At 45.6% G+C, this 16,707-nt stretch overlaps 1 protein-coding gene across 1 annotated transcript in view; it reads left to right on the top strand.

Annotated features, from left to right (window-relative positions):
* The first annotated feature begins 2,790 nt into the window (after window positions 1-2,790).
* The window catches only part of LOC126529653 (uncharacterized), a 46,818-nt gene continuing 32,901 nt past the window's right edge, over window positions 2,791-16,707 (top strand). Inside the window, exons 1-3 of the mRNA XM_055069931.2 lie at window positions 2,791-2,904; window positions 5,717-5,976; window positions 12,049-12,527. Of these exons, the coding sequence (XP_054925906.1) occupies window positions 2,866-2,904; window positions 5,717-5,976; window positions 12,049-12,527 (778 nt within the window). The 5' untranslated portion in view covers window positions 2,791-2,865. The remainder of the gene's footprint in view (window positions 2,905-5,716; window positions 5,977-12,048; window positions 12,528-16,707) is intronic.

Below are 16,707 nucleotides of genomic sequence, written 5' to 3'. Positions count from 1 at the left end.
ATTTAACAATTTTGGGTACGTAACGATCAATAAGCTACAGTAATTTGCTTTTATAAATCAACCAGTTTTCATTGACTCAGCGCTGATCAAACCCCACAATAAATTAATCAACAAAGCGTTCCATTTCTACTGAAATAGCCTGAACATCGGATCTAGAAAAATCACGGATATGCTTTACTTTTTTTTTATACAAACATGAGCTTGGATATCAAACTGCAACACTAAGTGATGACTTATTCCTGGCTGATAACTTATTGCAGAAACAAGGTCAGGTGAGGTAGTGAGGATCAAGCGTCAACTACATAAAAACGTGAGAACAGATCTCCGCTGTTTTAAATTAGTTTAAATAGATGTTTATCTCGTCTTGCTCCGAAACAAATGCGTGACTTTATCCTGCCATCTGCTAGCCGCCTGGTTAGCTCAGATGGTAGAGCGGCTGCCCCGGAAAGGCGGTTGTCCCGGGTTCAAGTCCCGAGCAAGGACGAATTTTCCTTCAACTACGAGGTTTCTCTTTCGAGGAACCCATATGGGTTTCCTTTGTAGCAAATGCTACGATTGGGTGGATGTCTCATTTTCCCTTGATTAAACACGCAGTGTTTGTGCCAAATCTAGCTTTGTAAGTGCTCCGTGCTGGCGCTTTGTACGCACTGTGCTTCCTGCTGCTGAGAAGCAACTGCTGGAACCGGGCTCATTCGTGCCGATGTTTTGTCGTGCTTAGAAAAACAAAACTAAGGTTGGAGCACACCGCAGCACACATCGAATATTCGAAAATTAGCATTTCTCTCGTGCACGCTAGCGCATATTTGTTTAGTCTCAACTGATTGCTCTCTAGTATGCTTCAGCAGCAATGCCCTCTCACATTCGAGTCCGAACGACAATACTAGAATATGCTCGGGGCACTTTGTCAATGGAGAAAAAAAGCATTTACTTGCTATTTCGCCAAAACCTCTACAATTGCGAGGTGCAGAGCACGCTCCAAGTAACGAAGCTACAAATGATCATTGAAAAACGTCCACGGCCGTATTTACTCACTTAAGTGGAATAAAATGATTTTTACCTTACTTTGAGTTTGACATCGTAAGCATGCTCGATTTGTCGTGAGAAGCACTTCGCGACCTGCAGTGGTTTCTTGTGGCTATGGTGTTGGGCTGCTAAGCACGAGGTCACAGGATCAAATCCCGGCCTCGGCAGCCGAATTTCAATGGGGGCGAAATGCAAATACATGTATGTACTTAGATTTAGGTCCATGTTAAAAAAACCCGAGGTGGTCCAAATTATTCTGGAGTCCCCCCACCACAGCGTGCCTCATAATCAGATCATACTTCTGGCACTTAAAACCCCATAATTTATTTTAAGCACCTCGCTGCAATATCCGTGCTGTTTACTTCTTTGACACGATATACATGGTTGTAGTCGTAAATTTGGCGTCCTTTCTCAAGCATCGGTGGTCCAAAATGGGCCTCGATATTTTCGATTGCCTTAAAACCACAATTTAAAATGACCGATGCGTTTCAAACTAGCCTCCGTAGCAGTGGCCGCCTCAGTGTTTGCGGAACTGACACAGTGGCGCTGATGGCTGAGCCGATTGCTGCGCCGCCTGACCATTGAAGGTGGCCCATTACGTGCAACCGCACTGTAAAAGGTACTGACACCTGCGCCAGCTAACTTAGGCATGCATCTGTAGGTATGATGTTGAAGCTGATAGGTACATGCCCCGCATTGGAACAGTGCTGCCCGAGTGCAAGAACACCATTTCTGTCATGCACTCTGCGGCTCTCGACTGGACCTTCGAGGTGACGTTTGTCAGCCGCGTGTCTCGCACACTTCAAGTAACACCCCTCCGTCGTATGGCTGTGGTGTACTTAATATGCAGCCCAGATGCATGTCACATAGGCGCACACAGTTGTCTGGCGCTGTTGCATAGTGGCTGCCTTGTTCGCTCGCATGTAGCGAGCCTTTCGCTGCGTGCTTCCTGCGCTTTCTTCACGAAACTTGTCACCCAGGGCCGCTCAACCATTACTATTTGCAGGCATGTTAAGATATACTCCAATGTACAAAACACTTGTTTTCGAGAAGTATCAGAGTACGAAATACTTAGAAAAGTATGTGTTCGACATGCTTTCAAAATAAAAGACACTGCACAAATGAAAGAATAGTCTACATGATTGCAGCACTTGCAAAGTGAAGGGCCAACTTAACAGCAACATTTGCTCTCCCTCGAAAAAGCTGCTTTTATGAGTTTGCATTAGACCTCCTGCCCTCTTTTTGAATATACTACTGCCTACACTGAAAGGTGCCTGATGGCGTAGCAGCATTTCGAATGGGGAAAGAAAATGCTGAAGGGAAGAGTACTTCAATATTGATATCACACCTAAGTACTCCCTGTTTCACTCAAATTAAGAGTGTAGTTGTGCTGCTACACTTTTCAGTGTTGTCCGCTGGCAGAAAAGTTGTGGAAGGAAAGTTACTGTTGTGTGCTTGACTTTTTTTTTTAATACGAGGGTAAATGCCTCGGGGCAATCAGGGGTATGGGATGCGGCCAAATAACGAAGAATAAACGAACGAAAAAAGATTTACGGATCTACTGAAGTCCACGAGGGATCGATAATGTGGTCCCTGCGTCCAAGCAGTGTAATCGCTGGGATTATGCGGCGAAACTCCCACTGCTGTGAGGGGCCATAGCCTCGTCGGTTTCACTGCAGGGCAAACCCACAGCAGGTGGTGGATGTTGGCTGCAGCATTTCGCAACTTGCAGACTGGACACCCAGGACGAGGATATAACTGGCGAAAGTGCGGCCACTTCCGAGTCGCAGCAGGAGTGAGGGCAACCCCGTCCCAGATCTTCCGAAGCGCAACCTCCTCTGCATGGGTCAGACCGCGGCAGGAGGGTTACTGCACATGGAGGTATGAGAGCATGTTTGTGGCGCCGGAGGTGCTCCTTTCTTATTGAAAGGAGGGTGGCATCATCTCGGTGAAGGACCTGAAGCAGTGCCGATGTATAGGTCGCTAGATGGGTCACAGAATCCGCACAGTTTTGGAAGCTCAGAAGGTCGTGTGGGATCCACTCGATAGATATTGGCTGCAGGATGCGTGCCGCCAGAAGGTGGATCTGTTGACATATTTCAGGGCTGCGAATGGTGCATCGCAGAAGCCATGCCACCTGGAGGGCATTAGTGCGGATGATGATGCGGGCCGTGAGGACCATGGGAAAAGCAGCCACAGAGCACAATGCTTCTCGAACAGCAAGGAGCTCGGCACAAAAGGAGGAAGGAGGCTCTTCAAGTTGAAACCGGGACATCTTGTTAAGGGCAGGTGCGCAAGGGCAGTAAAGTGCAGTGGTTGTTTCACAGTCCTGAATGCTTGTCCTGAATGCTTGCTGAAAGCACGATGAACCTAAGCGGCAGGTGGGCTTCTTGAGCTACAATTCGGTCATGAAGGGACGCTGCCACATGAGTTGATGTCGGGCAACGTATATCGGTTGGCTTGTTATCGCTCAGCTGTACAAAACTCCAGGGAGGCATAACTGGTGGTGGTAGAAGGGAGTAGAAGAAAGCGTAAGCCCCGAGAGCACACATTCTGTGTGAAAGGCTGGCCTTAAGCCTGCGAGCATCACGTCACTGCTGCACCAGCTCATCTAGTGTGTCCAGCTGTGCATTCTCTTGGAGAGCCACGATCGGGGTGATGCAGGGAAGGCAAGTGATGACCCTCATTGCCTCGCGATTAACAGCTTCAAGGCAATCCCATTGTGCCCTCGTGAAATGCTGGAATTGGGCACTACCGCCTTCAACTGTTGCGCAACATATGAGCGGGCGCCGCCCGTTTTAGGAGCAATGCACCTAATCAGACCCCACATCTGAATCGCCTGCTTTTTAGCACTGGAGAGCCAGGCATTTCTGGCTCCCGACTTGTGGACCGTCAGACCCAGAATTTTTGTAGATGACCATTGTTGAAGTGGGGTTCCAGATAGATGAAGAATGGGTGTTGCAGAGAGTTTACGCTGGCCCCAGCGATTGGCGACTGACATGCAATCAGATTTGCTGACAGAAAGCTTAAAGCCGACCGAAGAAGTGTAGTCGACGTAATATCTAAAGTTGATTGAAGGGCATGGCTTGAGTCTGCAGGTCACGATGCGTGCTCCAAACCGCGATTTCATTAGCGTACAAAAAGAACTTTATGTCGGGTACATCGTGTAAGCGCTGTGCAAGTGGGATGAAAGTAATGTTGAATAATGTGGGTGAGAATAACGATCGCTGGGGTACGCCGTGAAGAGGGACAAATGAGCCGATGGCATTGTCACTGAGGTGGATTGCAAAGTGTCGGTCTTCAAGGAAAGATTTGACAAAATTCCATACTCTAGCGGGAAAATGCAGCATGTCAATTGAAGCCAAGATGGCAGCATGACTGATGTTGTTATATGCCTTTTTCACGTCCATAGCGAGGACAGTATGGACAGTGTGGCTGCCAGTTGACGATAAAACTGGGGATGCGAAGATGGCCAGCCCATCTTCAGTACCTATGAATGGACGGAAGCCAATTTCAGCAGAGTGGTAGAAACCATGGTGCTTTAGCCGCCACGACAGTCGTGTAGCTAGCATTTTCTCTGCAAGCTTGCACAACGTTGACGTTGGGGAAATGGGTCGGAAGTTGCCAAGGTTGGTCGGCGGCTTACCTGGTTTTGGAATTGGGATCATAATAGCCGGTTTCCATCCTGAAGACAAGAAAAGAAAGAAGACAAGAAAAGAAAGGACCTACGCATTGAGGAATGAAGGAGAAAGGAAGCGTGCCGCCGCCGCTTTGAAGGAGCTTGAGCTCAAAAAACGGTGAGAGTGTGTCAAAATTCTCGGGACAGTTGAGGTTTCCTTACCAGCTGTTTAGAATCTCGCTTGCAACAAATTTCGGGCCTCATACCAATGAGCTTGCTATCAGTTCATAGAAATAGCTCATATTCAAAAATATTTGCTTCTGTATGTCATTTTTATTCGTATTTGAGAATGTTCGACTTGATCTGTAATGGGTCTTACTATATTTTTTCGAAGATGTTTTATTCGCTGTGCATTTTACTAACCCCTCCCTTCTGTTCTTTTTGAATAAAATGAATGCTACTCCTTACTATTGAAACTGCATTAAGTAGTTTTTTTTTTTTACTTGCTTACTAGAGACTGACAGCATCGGGTGACACGGTGTCAAGCCCGTCTTGACATAAAACAAAGTTCTGTCACTCGGAGAATTTTGCAACGAAACTCGGGGAGAAACTGGAAAACTCTGGGAATTTGGAAATGTCAACTTGGTAGACACCCTGTTCCAGTTTGTATTCATGCTGACATGCAATAAAAAATTGTTGGCCTCCCCCCCCTCCCTCTCGTCAGCGTTCTGTTTCAAGTGCTGTTTCCCTGAAGTTCAGTAAGGTACAGGTGCAAACAAAGGTAACTGGAACATGGGAGCTCTGGTAGAACTGCATCCCAATGCCCTCTAGTGGCTCATAGAAGCAAGGAATTGCGCATGCATGCCTGCCTGTGATAATACTTCAATCCAAGTGCCATCCAGCAGCCTTGAGGCTGCTAAAGGGTGTCAAGATGCAGTTCGGCCACAGCTCCCATGTTCCGATTACTTTTGTGTGCACCTGTATCAGCCAGTCCAAACGAACTAACTACTGCAACCGTCCTCGTGATGTGTGAATTGTACGTTTAGCTTCCAGTGCCCTGTATTCCCATCGCAGGAGGCACCTGGCTTCTCGTGCGCACCTCCTGGGAATATGCTGGCCACGCCCGAGTCTCCGCCCATGAGCAGCTCGATGGTGTTGCGGGAAGCCCAGCGCATCGTGCAGAATTTGGAGGAGCTGGCCACTACGCCATTGGTCGACACGCGCCAGATCACTCTTGTCAACTTCACCCTGCAGAGCCCCGAGCTCGAGACTAGTGGCGCACTTCGCTGCAAGCTGTTTCAGGAAGAGGAGGCTCGTGAGCATGCAGACACATCGTAAGTGACCCTTATGCCTCTCGTTTTGCTGCTGTTTGGGCGACTTTAAATAGGCACGAAACAAGCAACTAAATTATGACAGTAGGCTTTTGCAAAAACTAGGGTTCGGAGGCAGGAGGCTATACAAACACGAGTACAATCTTTTAACTCGATTTGATTAGCGAAAAGGGGGAAATATGATACACAGACGAGGTATGACATGCACCTGGTTGGTGCTTGGCAGCCACTGTAGCGACGACAGCTTTGTCTAATTTTCCACTTCTTCATAACAGACTTCAATTTTCTATTACTGAAATACTTTAGTGCTCCATCAATAGGATTATCACAGAAAGAGCTAGATCTATTGCGAGGTCCATGGCTGAAAACCTAGCCTTTGTTGGCTTGTGTTGGGCATAGATTGCGTAGATTTGGTCTTCAGTACATGTCACGGCTCTTACAATTCACATGCTAAGATTCTTCTTTGTGTGTTTTGATATTGTTGTGGCTAGGGTGGCATTCAGGGCATGGAATCCACCATGCCCATTCAACTGCTACTTCAGGTTGTAGAAAATGAAGGAAAAAAGGTTTATTTAGCTTAGATACACGGCTCCAGTCACACAGGAGCAAGTTAAACATCTTGGTTCACATCAGGACCCTCAGTCTTCACTCTCGAAAAGTCTCTGCTCTTAATCCCGTCGTCTTCCCTAGGCAAACAGACTAGGGAATCTGAAGACTGTCCAGCAGCAAATCACCATCGTTAACTCCGCTGCGATACCATGCCCGTGCTTCCCATAACGTGCATTAACTCCGCCTCGAAGAAAATTGTTTGGAATCTGTGGAAAGAAATCATTCGGCGACACCTGATTCGTTTGTCGTTGCCCCCTCGTTCTTCGCTCAGTCTGCAGGTGAAGGGTGGCCGAGTTCTTTTCATGGAACCCTGCAACAACCGGTTTACATGCTGTCTTGACCGTTGGAGTTGGAGAAGTATGGGAGAGGCCTTTGCCCTGCAGTGGGCGTAACCAGGCTGATGATATGATCCATTCGTTGCCGTGGTTCCCCCTCGTTCGTCCTTTTCTCGGGTTTCCAGGTAATGGTGGGGTGACCGCTTTTAGTCGTTGTCCACGTGGCATTGACATCTGTACAGGAGGTGCAGTGGTTTGACACGTGGCAAACATTCAGTAAACACCCTCGGTGGGGTTGAGATGTAACCATGTATATATATGTATGTGTATATGTGTATATATGTGTGTGTATATGTATATATATGTGTGTGTATATGTATATATATGTGTGTGTATATGTATATGTATGTGTGTGTATATGTATATATATGTGTGTGTATATGTATATATATGTGTGTGTATATGTATATATATGTGTGTGTATATGTATATATATGTGTGTGTATATGTATATATATGTGTGTGTATATGTATATATATGTGTGTGTATATGTATATATATGTGTGTGTATATGTATATATATATGTGTGTGTGTGTATATGTATATATATATGTGTGTGTGTGTATATATATATGTGTGTGTGTGTGTGTGTATATATATATGTGTGTGTGTGTGTGTGTATATATATATGTGTGTGTGTGTGTGTGTATATATATATGTGTGTGTGTATACGTATAGTGTATATACATGTAAATACCGTATTTATTCGAATCTAGGCCGATAGTTTTTTCCGAATAATCATATACAAAACTCTAGGGTCGGCTTAGATTCCAGGATTATAAAAAATCCCCCGTTTGTAACTGAAAATGATAAATATGGTCTATGGCTAGCGCCATAGCAGCCGCTACTAGCCGGGCCAGTAGCCAACTGAAGCAGACAAGTGATGTCATCGCTTTGACTTGTGTCATATTGGAGCTGGTTCTACGATATCAGTGTGCAGCGTGGCGTTATCGTAATGGCACACTATAGTGCTGCTTTCAACCGAAAAGTTGTGCTAGCTGCAGAGGCATAGTAAGCCAGGCGGAATCCGTCATTTTCATGTCGCGCCCGCAAGGATTGTGCATGGACAACATGCATAGCAGGCTTCCTACAGCACCTTCATCACCTCGTAATCGCTGTTGTCCGAGCTCTCATCGCTAAACACGAGCTCTACCGCAGCACCGAATGCAGCCATCTTGCAATGCAGCACAATGTTGTGCGTACCGACTGGATACCGATTTTGCTTGAAAATGGAAGTGATGCAAGCTATTTCTGCCCGAATCTGCGCCTCGGTGGCGGAGCAAGTGAGAACGATCCGGCATGGAGCGAGTTGATCCGAAACAACCAGCGGAAAGTGCGAACCCGCTCCAGATCGACCAGTGGCCAGGTATTCTTTCAACCTTGTAGCGTCCCCTTGTTGGGCTTGGTGATGGGTGGCCACCATTGCCACCGAACTTCCCAAGGATTGGATAGCAAACTCTTTTCCCCTCCTTCAAGATCACCCTTCGAAAAGAGGGTGCACTGAAGCAACATTTCAGTTTTCTTTAAAAACAAAACGACGAGACCTTCCCAAAGTACCACGTCCTTCACAGTGAAGGCGACACGACTGTTCGAAAATTGTCACCGTTTCTAGTATCAAAATGCCTTGTTAATACGATTCGACCCAACTACAAAGCCTTGACAGTGGCAAGCAGATACCTCCTCCTCGAGCTGACAGAGAAAGATCAACTTGGAAAACTCGCTGTATTCACCACTATCGCTGACATTAACGTGACAATTGCTGCACACCACTCATTCAACCGAGCAGGGGAGTAATATCGAAAGATTTCCTGAACATTAGTGATGAAGAGCTTCTTGAAGGATTCTAAGAACAAAACGTCATTAAGGTACAAATAGCACCCTGGCAAAATGACTAAGATCCCAACAGCACACGTGATACTTGCTATTGGTACGAGTATTGTGCGTAGTTCACTTGAAGCAGGTTATATGAAAATTAACACGAGACCATACATACCAAACCCGAGGCGGTGCTTCAAGTGCCAGAGGTTCGGCCACGCATCACTGTCATGTGGAGGCAAAGAATATGCGCGAAGTGCTGTGTCTACGACCATCCGTCTGAAAACTGTAATACTCCCCCACGCTGTGTAAACTGCAAAGGGGATCATCCAGCATTTTCACGATTATGTCCCAGTTTGATGAAGGTGATTGCCCTCGCAGTAAAATGATTTCATTTTTTTGAAGCAAGGAAGAGGCTTTCACTCTTGCCTAAAATAAGTTATGCCAATGTGGCATGGCAGGGGGCAGCACCACATCGGTCTCTGGAATCTACAGGGGTCACAGTAGGTGCTCACTTCGCAGCTCCAACCGCCCCCTTGGTGGCAGCACTAGCGGCTGTCACCATCATCCAAGACAGCTCTGCAGGCTACTGTTCCGTGGGCCCCAAGACTAAACCGAACGCCAAGGCCGGAGATGAGTGTCTCGGCGCCTGGTTCTCTACCATTCAGCGCCTCAGAGAAGGTGATGGAGGTTGACTCCAAAACCTTGGTGTCATCGATGCCAAAGGAATAGTGTTCTTCTGAGCGTTCTAAGAAGGACAAGCTTTTTGTAACTGCACCGAAAAAGGGACAGGTAACCTGAACGGTTGCAGTCCATCAAATGTGTATTGTTCCCTACTGTATGTCTCCTGTTTCCATGTTCACACACATCAGTACATTTTTCATTTCGCTACCATGGCTCTCATTGTACAGTGGAATTGTAAAGGTCTCGTACACAATATAGGTGACATCAGACATTATCAACATCTTTTTACCAGTTCCAATGTGTCTTCAGGAAACAAATCTTGGTCCAAAAATAGTCAAGTTCTCAAAGGTTTCACTTTTGTTCGAAGGGACTGCGAATATTCAGGCTATTTGTCAGGAGGAGTCTCTATAGTTGTGCAGGGTGGCACTCCTACCTGAAATGTCCAATTGAATGTATCCTTAGAGGCCGCAGCCGTCACCATTTTGTCTCTCAAAACCATCGCCATTTACTCACTGTATATTCCACCCCCCATCCATTTTACTAAACAATTGGAAAATTTAACAAATCACTTACCGGAGCCATTTGTTTTAGTAGGGGATTTTAATGCTCATTGTACTCTTTGGGGCAGCGTCAAAACTGACCAAAGAGGGCAGCCGGTTGAAGATTTTATTTTGTCCAATGATATCTGCCTTTTAAGTTCAGGTACACCGACCAACTTTTTACCAACCTCCCGCACTTTTAGTTGTTTAGATTTAGCTTTTTGCTCACCATCTCTTCTTTTTAATGATCTTAAATGGGAAGCCCTCGGTACTTCATATGGCAGTGATCATTTACCTGCACTCATCGCTCTTATCTCCACCAACCTTAGGCACTAGGTCACGCTGGTGGAAATTACAGCTTGCTGACTGGCCGGTTTTTATGGAGAATGCGAAACTGGAAGTGTCTTTTCACCAGAACTAAGCGTTCACAAGCTCAACAAAAGATTCACTGAGGTCATAATATCAGCGGCAGAAAATGCAACACTCCAGTAATCTGATATTGTGCACAAAAAGCTAAATCCCTGGTGGACAAACAAGTGTAATAAAGCTAAAAAACAAAATAAGGCCTGGGGAATCCTATGGAGGTACCCCACCTATAGCAACCTTTTAAACTTTGAACAGGCCAAAACACAATTTATTCAGACAGGCAGAGAAATCATCATGGCAAAAATACATACCTTCAGTTAATAGTACAGTCATATCAAAACAAATGTGAGACCAGGTGAGAAAATTTAAAGGAGAGTACTCATCATACACAATACCACTACTTACATGTCCAAGCACACAAACAGCACTACAAGACCAGGCCAACTTGTTAGGCGCACACTTTTACGTCTCCAGCTCGGCAAACTATTCAAATACATTCTTAAAATATAAAGCTTGGTGGAGAAACGGACTGCCCACCACTGGGGCTTCAAATGAATTGAACAATACCGTATTTATTTGAATCTAGGCCAATTTTTTTTTTTTTTTAAATAATCGTATTTAAAACTCTTGGGTCGGCTTAGATTCGAGGATTTTAATAAAACACGCCAGTTTTTAGTTGAAACTGCTAAATATAGTGCATAGCTAGCGCCATCTAGAAAAGTCTGTATCTCGGCCACTACTGGCCGTGCCAGTAACCAACCATACACAAGCGAGGTTGCCATTTTGACCTGTGTCCTGTCAGCCGTATAGGTGTGCAGCGTGGTGTTATCGCGATGGCACCAAGCAGGAGGTGCAGGCTACGAGAAGCACCGCGCAACTGTGATGCTGCGCTGCACAGCTGATGAACATAAACTCCCTCCTTATATGATATTTAAAAGGAAGACACTGCCTGCTCGAGAAACTTTCCCAAGAAATGTCATTGTGCGGGCAAATGAGAACGGATGGATGACGGGTGCGATGGTGGAAGAGTGGGTTAAGATTGTGTGGCGACGGCGTCCATTAGCCCTTTTGACAAAGAACTCTCTCCTTGTCGTCGACTCTTACCGTGGGCACTTGACTGACAACATGAAGGCTGCACTTGCCCAAGTGAACACGGACCTCGCTGTCATACCGGGCGGCATGACGGGCCAGTTGCAGCCACTTGATGTCTGCATCAACAAACCTTTCAAGGATCGTCTGCGGAAATTTTCTACCATGTAGCTAACAATTTAAAATATGAAATCTTCACAAGCACTTTTCCAGCGACGTGTTCACCCAGCATTCGTGTGCAACCCACTCATGGTTACAGTGTTTGTTTCTAGTTATGACGCATTCATGGGAGTGGCATGTTAGGTGATTTAGTACATCATGACGTTATGTAGTGGTAAGGCTCAACAGGAAAGAAAGATAATAGAAGCCTTTCATATTTACATGCTAGGTCTAGACAAGTGTAGGCTTGCGCTCTTGATAAAGAGGTTTGCTTTCTAGTGTAATCGTGTGTACGAAGTGTGATTACCTTGATTTGCGGTGCTACCACACATGCTTTTTGGTTGCCTGTCTAGCATCCTTCCTGTTCCCTTGTCTGTTTCTTCTTCACTTTTGTCTGGTTTCCTTCCTGTCTGCTGGCATTCCACTACATAATGGTTACGATGAGAAGGGTAAAACGCATTATTTCTCAAATTCCAGGACTGAAAACCTGCTGTCCTTTGCGGAAGAGCATCTGGGAGCCATTTCCTTGGGAACGAGCACGCCACTGGTGTTATCCCCAAGTGCCCCTGCCTTTGGGGCAAGTTTCACTGTTGACACGGTAGATGGAACAGGGCACGCAGTGTGTGCCATCCCAGCGAAGTCTCCTTGCCCGTCGCCATGTCCTGCAGATGTCCCTCCAACTGAGTGCGAAATGGCCGGTCCTGGGACACTCATCCCTGGTGGGTTGCCCAGTGGTTCGGGGGGCATGCCTTCAAGCCCAGGCCTTGTGACCCATGATGAAGCACTTGACCTCTGTAGGGCTGGGAAGGGTGCAGCTGAGGTATTGGCCGACGACGCACCGCACAAGACCTGTTCCTCTGCCACGAACAACGAAACCCACGTCTGGGCTTCAGACTGCGAGGCCGACAGTTCCTGCCACCACGTTGATGTGAAACTGGACGACGGCGACCTGGACAGTGAGCAGCTGCCTTCTTTCCTGTGGCTCCTTCCTTTCTGCGAGTTAGAACATAGCGAAAAGATCAGAACAAAGATGCACGCGCACACAGGACTAATGCTGCACTACCTGGCAAAATATTTTATTTTGAAAGACCATGCTTTTTAAATGTCATCCTTTCACTTTTGACAAGGTATGCATTTATCATTGAATGGAAGGCAAAACGTGTTCCTGTATCGAATAAATTGTGGGACACTGCTTCGCCACAAACATACTAAACTTAACACAAGGCCTTATCGATAGCAGGGAGCTGTCTCAGGATAACAGTTTTGGCATAGGTACATAAACTACCTATATAGAGCCACACTACATGTGAACCCAGGTATACCTGCCAATGAAATAAAAAAAGACGCTAAAATTACTAAAAGGGAAAGAGACTACATGATCAACGAAGAAGCAGTTGCAATAAATGAACATTCAACAATAAATGCATATGTTGTCAAAAGTGAAGGGATAACATTTATGAAAGCATGGGCTTTCCAAATAAAGTATTTCAATTGGTATTACAGTGCTGGCTCTGTGTGTACATGTCTTTGTCCTCTTTTCACGCTGTTCAAACTTGTAGTATGTCACATCAACTTGCTCTAACAGAAGTACTCTTTCCTTTGTTGGAGTTACCCTAAACTGCGAAAGCTTTCAGAGCACAGAATCTGAGAAATTTTTAATGAATTTACACTTAAGCGCACAGAGCCTGGGTATTGTGTGGGGGGGATGGGGGTTAACTACAGGATGTTAAAACTGAACTCTTATCAGAATAAGTAGTGGGAGGGCATAAATTAGAAATAAGGGAATACTTGACAAGTACTGATGGGCTGATTGGTGATCTGTGATTTTGGTGAAGCAGCACACTTAGACAAAGATGTTCGCACACATATGAATGATGAGGACATGCGCTGACATACGTCGTACTCGGATTCAGACATATATCAGCACCTGTGTATGTCCTCATCATTCATGTTTGTGAGAACGTTTTCTTTTTCAAAGTGTACTACTACACCAAAGAAAAAGGGGGGAGGGGGGAATACAGTGCATCGGTACTACAGGAGCTGTACATAGTATAGTAAAATCTCGTTCATACGCTTTGTGTAAAACCGCAGGAAGAAACTTGCTGGGAAAACGTAATACTGTCTTTAATATGTTCAGCAGACTTGACTGTAATTAATATCTATGTAATGTGAAGCATTGTAGGAAGTTGCAGCATGATACGTCAATGCACACCGACCTAGTGGGGCCCCGGGACTAGCATTGATTTTGTGGCTTCGGCAGGCTTACATTTGCGCTCCTTGAATTGGGTCTGCGTAAGCAGCTTCTTCAAGCGGAACGTTTTGACATGAAGTTTTGATGTGCCCACTCAGCGATAATTGCTGCGGAACGACAAGCTGATGAGCGTCGCGTTCGTGGGGCCCACGTGACCCGAGGTGTGCGTTGACTGCGATGGGAAACCGAAGTGAAATCAACCCGGTGGGCAATGCAGAAATATGATGCCACGATGCCGCCAGAGGGAGACATGATGCTCACTTTGCACTGCCTGCAGCTCGACGCATTTGAGGTGTTGCCTATTAAAAAATGTGCACTCTGCTTCTTATGCTACATGCCATGAAACATAGGTGAAGATGCCTACCGCATTGTTTGGCTGCAGTGGCAACATTTGATGACCCGTGGGATTTGCTGGTACCAAAATGGGAAAACTGAGTGCATGGTGGCATTTTCATGTGAAACGGGCGGTCAAGTATTGCGGCGTAGCTACCGTGGCATGTGCCTACTGCTCCCAAGCGCGCATGCCTCTCACCTTTTCTGGTTCACGTGAGATCTAGTGGCTGGAAAACATATATATTGTAGGATTGTAGCTTGGTCATATACTGAATGTTGGTGCTGAAAGATCATGTAAAAAAAAAAAGCAACACTGCAGCGGGTCATGTTTTGTGTTCTAACTGCAAACGTTGGTGCCAGGAAATCGTGTCAAATGAGATCATATTAACGAGATTCTATTGTATTAATACAAATTTTACTGCTATAATACAATAGTCAAACCAACTTATAACAATACTGGTTTTAACAGTATATCGAATATTACCAAGGAGCAGCTGATGCACCATTAATCTTTGTATCATCATCATCATCAGCCTAGTTACGCCCACTGCAGGGCAAAGGCCTCTCCCATACTTCTCCAACTACCCCGGTCATGTACTAATTGTGGCCATGTTGTCCCTGCAAACGTCCTAATGTCATCCGCCCACCTAACTCTCTGCCGCCCCCTGCTACGCTTCCCTTCCCTTGGAATCCAGTCCGTAACTCTTAGTGACCATCGGTTATCTTCCCTCCTCATTACATGTCCGGCCCATGCCCATTTCTTTTTCTTGATTTCAACTAAGATGTCGTTTACCCGCGTTTGTTGCCTCACCCAATCTGCTCTTTTCTTATCCCTTAACGTTACACCCATTATTCTTCTTTCCATAGCTCGTTGCGTCGTCCTCAATTTCAGCAGAAGCCTTTTCGTAAGCCTCCAGGTTTCTGCCCCATATGTGAGTACTGGTAACACACAGCTGTTGTACACTTTCCTTTTGAGGGATAGTGGCAACCTGCTGTTCATGATTTGAGAATGCCTGCCAAACGCACCCCAACCCATTCTTATTCTTCTGGTTATTTCAGTCTCATGATCCGGATGCGTGGTCACTACCTGCCCTAAGTAGATGTATTCCCTTACCACTTCCAGTGCTTCGCTACCTATCGTAAACTGCTGTTCTCTTCCGAGACTGTTAAACAATACTTTAGTTTTCTGTAGATAAATTTTCAGACCCACCCTTCTGCTTTGCCTCTCCAGGTCAGTGAGCATGCATTGCAATTGGTCTCCTGAGTTACTAAGCAAGGCAATATCATCAGCGAATCTCAAGTTGCTAAGGTATTCTCCATCAACTTTTATCCCCAATTCTTCCCACTCCAGGCCTCTGAATACCTCCTGTAAACATGCTGTGAATAGCATTGGAGATATCGTATCTCCCTGTCTGACGCCTTTCTTTATAGGGATTTTGTTGCTTTCTTTGTGGAGGACTACGGTGGCTGTGGAGCCGCTATAGATATCTTCCAGTATTTTTACATATGGCTCATCTACACCCTGATTCCGTAATGCATCCATGACTGCTGAGGTTTCGACTGAATCAAACGCTTTCTCGTAATCAATGAAAGCTATATATAAGGGTTGGTTATATTCTGTACATTTCTCTATCACTTGATTGATAGTGTGAATATGGTCTATTGTTGAGTAGCCTTTACGGAATCCTGCCTGGTCCTTTGGTTGACAGAAGTCTAAGGTGTTCCTGATTCTATTTGCGATTACCTTAGTAAATACTTTGTAGGCAACGGACAGTAAGCTGATCGGTCTATAATTTTTCAAGTCTTTGGCGTCCCCTTTCTTATGGATTAGGATTATGTTAGCGTTCTTCCAAGATTCCGGTACGCTCGAGGTTATGAGGCATTGCGTATACAGGGTGGCCAGTTTCTCTAGAACAATCTGACCACCATCCTTCAACAAATCTGCTGTTACCTGATCTTCCCCAGCTGCCTTCCCCCTTTGCATAGCTCCTAAGGCTTTCTTTACTTCTGGCGTTACCTGTGGGATTTCGAATTCCTCTAGGCTATTCGCTCTTCCACTATCGTCGTGGGTGCCACTGGTACTCTATAAATCTCTATAGAACTCCTCAGCCACTTGAACTATCTCATCCATATTAGTAACGATATTGCCGGCTTTGTCTCTTAACGCACACATCTGATTCTTGCCTATTCCTAGTTTCTTCTTCACTGTTTTTAGGCTTCCTCCGTTCCTGAGAGCCTGTTCAATTCTATCCATATTATAGTTCCTGATGTCCGCTGTCTTACGCTTGTTGATTAACTTAGAAAGTTCTGCCAGTTCTATTCTAGCTGTAGGATTAGAGGCTTTCATACATTGGCATTTCTTATCCTGTGCTAAAATAGACCATTTACTACATCGTTGCGTTTTCGCATATAACAATTAAATCTCGATACTTGCTGTTCTTGCCGAAAAAATAATGCAAATCCTCGAAGCAGGAAAGAAAAACGCGAGCTGTTGGCCACACCAGCCTTTGTGCCTCTCGCCCCGTGCGGCATGTCTTCGTCACAACGCATCG

Source organism: Dermacentor andersoni, chromosome 9, assembly GCF_023375885.2.
Source record: "Dermacentor andersoni chromosome 9, qqDerAnde1_hic_scaffold, whole genome shotgun sequence".
Taxonomy (NCBI): Eukaryota; Metazoa; Arthropoda; class Arachnida; order Ixodida; family Ixodidae; genus Dermacentor; species Dermacentor andersoni.
Note: the sequence above shows the minus strand (reverse complement) of the source record. Positions and strands in the feature narration are given on the sequence as shown.